Source organism: Prunus mume, linkage group LG4, assembly GCF_029339155.1.
Source record: "Prunus mume cultivar Tortuosa linkage group LG4, ASM2933915v1, whole genome shotgun sequence".
NCBI lineage: Eukaryota > Viridiplantae > Streptophyta > Magnoliopsida > Rosales > Rosaceae > Prunus > Prunus mume.
Window position 1 is genome coordinate 3113567 of NC_142701.1, and position 6306 is coordinate 3119872.

Consider the following 6306-nt stretch of genomic DNA (forward strand, 5'->3'; position numbering starts at 1 on the left):
TATAAACTTTATGGTTGAGATGTACTTTGATTTCTCAAAACAATAAATTTTCTTCAATTAATATTTATATATTGGGATTAAAATTCTGATACCATATTAATTAAGAATTCATTCTCTCCCTCATTTCATTAATTATCTTTAATTAATTCTTTCCCTTTCCCACTAGACTCTTTTGTTCCTTCGCACCCTCTACATTTTTTCCTCTCTCTTTCTTTTGCATTCATCATCCGCCTACATTTTTTAAAAATCACCCCAATCTAGATACTCTACTACTGATAGTTTTTATGTTCATTTTGTGCTTATGTCTAATGTGTCTTTTAAGAATTCTATATAATTACCTTTTCAATATAAATTCTAAGGACACGCTTACCTCCTTTCTACAAATCACAATTTGACACACTATACAAAACTAATTCATCAAAAACACAAAAAGAAATTTAACCCTCACCCCTTGGATGAGTTTTCAGCATAACACATACGTACCAATAATATCACTAGAAAATCGTTTTCCATTTTTATAAGATACAGCTATTTAAAGAAAAAGAAAGGTGAAAATTAAGTGGTCCTGTCTCAATTTAATGTTGAGCCACCCCAGTAAATTGGAAGGACAGTGATCATGAATCATAGCAGCTACCAAATATTAAATATGTTCTTTTTTTTTTGGGAAGAAGATAGAATTGGGGAAACTGCTATAAATGCACAACCGATGCGTTATGAAGGAAGTATAATTTCTAGTAAAAGCAAAGAAGATGGAGGTCGGGAACTTGGAAGGACTAGAGCCAGTGAGCCCAAATGGCCAGTACTTCAGTAGTGATGTGATAACTCTTTCGGTTCTTGCTGTTTTGGAATTTGAGATTCCAATTATTGATGCCGAGTCTCAAACAATGTCATTGCTTAAGAACGTCTTCCTCCCCATCAGCCCCCGTTTCTCCTCTATCATGGTTATCTCTCTCTCTCTCTCTCTCACCTAGTGTGAATTTTGCTTCCAAGTTTTATCATAGACGAAGTTGAAAACTTGAGCGACATTTGATTTTGAAACAGGTTGAAAATGATGGAAAGAAAGAGTGGAAAAGGGTCGAAGTGAAGCTTGAAGACCACGTTAACATCCCTATTTTCCCTTCCAACCTGTCGCCTGAATCATATGACCAGTATCTTGAGGACTATTTGTCAAAGCTATCAACAGAAAGATATCCACAAGGCAAACCACCATGGGAAGTTCATATTATCAAGTACCCAACTAGCAATGCAGCTGGTAATGTAATCTTCAAGTTTCACCATGCTCTAGGAGATGGCTACTCCCTCATGGGTGCTCTCATTTCTACTCTACAAAGAGCTGACAACCCTTCTCTCCCCTTAACTTTTCCTTCACGACAGCGGTCAGAATTGAAGAAGAGGGAGAATTTTTTTGTGACTAAGATTTTCTCATCTGCATGCAACACAATTTCAGATATTTGGTGGGGCATTTCGAAGACCTTGAAAGAAGATGAGCTGACACCGATCAAGTCGAGCAACGATGCAATTGAATTTCGGCCAAGTACTATAGCAACTATGACCTTCTCTCTTGATCAACTCAAATCAATCAAGAACAAGCTTGGAGTGGTAAGATGACTCAACTATTAGGATTTTATCCGAGGACTCTTATACGTGTAATGTCTTTTCTTTTTCATACTTGGCTTCCAGAATCTTTAGTACGTAGTGTTAAAATTGTTTAAACTCGTGGACAACATATTTATATGAGGTAACATGGGAGGTTATAGTATGACTTTAAAGGGGTTAAGCTAAATTTACTATATATAGAATTTAATTCTAACTCAAAATCAATTGAGAATATTTGAAGCAATCTAAGGATTGCTTTTTTTGGTCAAAAATCTTATTCACTTTAAAGTTAAGCAGTTTAAGGTATTTGGTAAAAATAAAATATCATGATTATTTTAAAAACAGTGGCCTTTTGACAACAGCTTTTAAAAGCAGGCTCTAATTTGCTTTTCAAATCTGTTTTCAAATGAAGTAGAGATAAGCCTTTAATGAATTTTTTTAATTCCCAAAATACCATTATTTATTTTAAAAAAATAACACCACTTCCACTTCCACATCCAACTCCACCACCTCCACCACCACATTCACCACCTCCACAACCACCACCACCACCACCAACCCCACATCCTCATCCTCCTCCACCGCCACCATAACTACCACCTCTTCCACGACCCCCACCTCGTCCACCACTACCACAACCAACACTGCCACCACGCTCCCACCACCACCACCACCTCCACCTCCACAACTGCCATCCCCACCACCACCACTACCACAACCACCAACTCCACCTTCATCACCACCTCTTTCACCACCACCTTCAATCCCCCACCACCACTATCACCACATGATTAGAGCATAACACTTTCAACGTCATGTATATTTTAGTCATTATTCACTATTATAACAGTTTTATATTAAAATTTACCAAACGGTTTTAACACTGTTTTTTGTACTAAGAATACTTTAAAAATATTATTTATCAAACATAGAGTTGCTTTACTTTACAACTAATTATTTTCAAAGCACAGCATAATCAACTTTTTAAAAAAATAACAACAATCCCAAACCGGCCTAAGACATATCATTATCACTGCTTTTCACATATTTGAGTCTTTTTTGAAAGACAACGTTATCTCATAATAACATCAGTATATAGGTAGCAGTTGTCACAAAAGCTACCGTATCTGTTTTGTAGTCAGACATCTCATGTTATAAAGGTTTTTTTATATTCTCTATATTTAAATGAAAATGAAAATTGAAATGGGTCAGATATTGATTTATTTGTGAACCATCATAACTTTTTAATATTATATACTACATTGAAATAGATGCATTTACTGCCTCTTGAAATAAGTCAGTACAGAATTTGGGAAGCGGTTCTTCCACATTTGTACAATGTATGTAACTTTTTTACTGACTCTATTAGACTCTAAATGATGTTCTCACCGGGATGATCTTCTTCGGAACTCGACTGTACATGCAAGAGATTGACCAAAGTTCAAGCACAGCAGATTGTACAGCAATGGTGTTGCTGAACACAAGGATCATGGGGGATTATATGCCGATTGAGGAGATGATCAAACCCAACAGCAAGATGCCATGGGGAAATCGTTTTACATTCTTGCAAGTACCCATACCCAAGTTAACTGAACTCTCAAATGCGGACGACTTTATCAGGAACACACACAAAATGATAAAGAAGAAGAGAAACTCTTTGGCTGTTTATTTCACTAGTAGGCTATTGGAGATTGTGAACAAATTTGGAAGCCATGAGGTTAGTAAAGTGAAGACTACAATATGATTTACGTTACGCCGTCACTTCACGACCCGATTAATTTGAACTAATTCAATCTCCTTCAGAGCTCAAATTCAGATTTGTTTCTTTTAGTGTTAACATATTGTTAGTTTTGCAGGCATCCAGCAGATACATTCATCGCACGTTGAAGAACTCGAGCATGGTAATCTCGAATATGATTGGACCCGTGGAGCAGATGTCTTTGGCTAATCATCCAATTAAAGGTTTCTACTTTTTGGTTCCTGGTTTACCTCAGGTATGTCACACATTGTTATAAATCTTATAAATGTTGAAAGATATATTGATCAATTACTCCCTAACACTCTTGATACTTTTTCAAAATACCTGGAAATCTTGACCACATATTCCTTAATAGTAAATTTGGCATATAATGTAATTGGACATATCTATCTTACATGGCAACATATTTCAACTTTGAGATTTAGTTAGAGGTTTAATTGTAAGTGGATTTCTGTCTCGGATATAAGAGTCGTAAAGGCTGTATTGGCTTCACTCATTCCTTAAACGAGTAAGTACTAAATGCATGGTTCAACAGAAAAGAAAATGATGTTGAAATTAATGAATTTTCTTCTGTATTTTTCAATTTCAATTTGCATTTATTAGTTTTTCCAGTTATGGCATTTAGCAACTAGTATAACATGACTACTATGGATTTACAGGGCTTTGACATAACCATTGTAAGTTATATGGGAAAGGTGAGACTAGCCTTCAAGATGGAAAAAGGTATCATAGATCCACAGAAGTTAAAGTCATGCATGGAAAATGCCTTGGACATGATAGTCAAAGACTCCAACAAGAATCCGAAGCTGAACAATTAAGAAGCCGTTGAAGTTCCGCCACTATTTAAAATAATAATAAAAAGAGCTTTATTTTGTTGAATTATTATTATTATTAAATATATGTATTGTAAACTGAATTATTTTTAAATATAGAAGTCTTAAATTAATAAGAAATAATTGATGCAATTTCATTCTTCAAATATTTTTTGTTAGGGGAAGGAAGGTTCTGATATGTTGCATATCGGTTTTCTTTCAACTCAACTTAAACACCCAACAATTAATAGATTGTAATAGATTGTAATCACATGATTCAATTAGGATTTTAATAGATTGTAATCACATGATTTTAATGTAATGGATTTCAACATGATTTGTAATTACAAGATTTTACTTATGATTTTAATAGATTGTAATTACATGATTCTCTTATGATTCACTTGGGATATTTTTGTATTCTCCAAAGAATCAATTGATTTGCTCTAGGATTTCATATGAAATAAAAATTATATAATAACATGGATTAATTATGCTACATGAATAAATAACCAAATGATAAAAGTAATAACAATAACATCATGTAGCAACTAGACATGGCTTAAGGAAAACAAAAGTTATTCAAGACGTAATAAACATTTGTTGGAGCTTCATCTCCTCATATGACCTAGATAGCATCTCTCCACATAGCTGAAGCTATGCTAGCTCTCCATGTATTAGCATCCTCTCTTTGTTGGTCTTGGGTTTGATAAATCTGCTCAAAATTGTCCTCTTCATCAACTGGTATTGATGAGGATGAAGATGATGAAGATTCATCAGTTGGCTCAATAGGAAATTCATCGGAACGACACTCCTTACGAAGAAAGTTGTGTAATGCTGCACATGCCAACACTAGCTCTGCTTGTGTGTTAAATAGAAATGGAGGAGCTGACTTAAAAATTGTGAAGTGCGATTTAAAAATACCAAATATCCTCTCGATCACATTCCTTAAGGACGCATGACGAAGGTTGAACAACTCATTTTCATTTTCAGGATCACGACCATGACCTGCAAAATCTTGGAGATGATATCGCACACCTCGAAATGGAGCTAAAAATTGGCGTCGGTTGGCAAATCCACAATCCACTAAGAAATGTTTACCTAATTATATAGTACACATATATATATATATATATATTAGTATGCAACATAGAAATAAAACTCATTTCTAACAAAAAAGATAAGCATTTACCTTGAGGAACTTTAAGACCATTCCTCCTTGATAGAGCATCACTTAACACTTTTGAATCATGAGCCGAACCCTCCCATCCGCTAAGGACATACATGAATTCCAAATCAAAATTGCAAGCCGCTAATACATTTTGGGATATATTTCCATGTCGATTACGATAGTTGCTGACATCGCGTCCCCTCACTATTGCTGGAATATGTGTCCCATCAATAGCTCCAATGCAATCCTGTAATAATTCAAAACTGTAATGGTATAATAATAATAATAATAATAATAATAATAATAATAATAATAATAATAATAATAATAATAATAGTAATAGTAATAGTAATAATAAGGATAATAATAATTATTATTATTATGGAATGGTTGTCACTTACCTTGAAATAAGGATAAAACCTTGTACTTTCTCTTATTTTAGATGGCACTCCCGATCCTGGTTTAGCCATCAACTCAGATGCTATTGTATTCAAAGCCCTCAAAACTTTGTGAAAATTTTCACTTGTGGCGAATTGTGATCGCCCAAATGTTTTACGAATGACACAATATCTAGAATTTTGACCGACAATTTGTAAAAATGCTGCTAGCATTTCTTCAACACAAATATATCTTGTGTCCTTTAAGAGTGTTTTTTCTCGAAGGATAGTGCATAATTTTTGGAACACATCAGGATACATCCTATACCTGTCGGAAAATTGCGGGATCCTCGTTCAATGCCTGATGTATATAATCATATCCAACAGTAGTAATTCGTCGTCGAGTTAGCGGACGCTCAATATGTCCTTCATCCCCCTCTGACTGATGTAGCACTTGTATTAATGTTTGAGTTTCCATAAGTAAAATCTTAATGCCTTCATCAAATTCTTCATCCAAATCTTCATCTATTTCTTGTTCACCAATTTCTTCATTCTCCATTTCTTCTTCCTCTCTGTGAAAAAAAAAAATCA

General features: G+C 34.5%; 1 protein-coding gene across 1 annotated transcript; it reads left to right on the forward strand.

The window, feature by feature from the left end:
* The first annotated feature begins 694 nt into the window (after window positions 1-694).
* On the forward strand, window positions 695-4301 carry LOC103328409 (wax ester synthase/diacylglycerol acyltransferase 11-like). The gene is made up of 5 exons (XM_016793442.2): window positions 695-941; window positions 1042-1599; window positions 2966-3313; window positions 3453-3590; window positions 4015-4301. The coding sequence occupies exons 1-5, from the start codon at window positions 750-752 to the stop codon at window positions 4171-4173; spliced, it is 1395 nt and encodes a 464-aa protein (XP_016648928.2). The 5' UTR covers window positions 695-749; the 3' UTR covers window positions 4174-4301.
* Window positions 4302-6306: the final 2005 nt, after the last annotated feature.

Bases quoted from the DNA above. Each gene is read 5' to 3' on its own strand.
- LOC103328409 (XM_016793442.2), top strand. From the start codon at position 750: ATGGAGGTCGGGAACTTGGAAGGACTAGAGCCAGTGAGCCCAAATGGC. The intron at 942-1,041 runs GTTATCTCTCTC...ATTTTGAAACAG, and splicing joins CCCGTTTCTCCTCTATCATG to GTTGAAAATGATGGAAAGAA. The intron at 1,600-2,965 runs GTAAGATGACTC...TGACTCTATTAG, and splicing joins TCAAGAACAAGCTTGGAGTG to ACTCTAAATGATGTTCTCAC.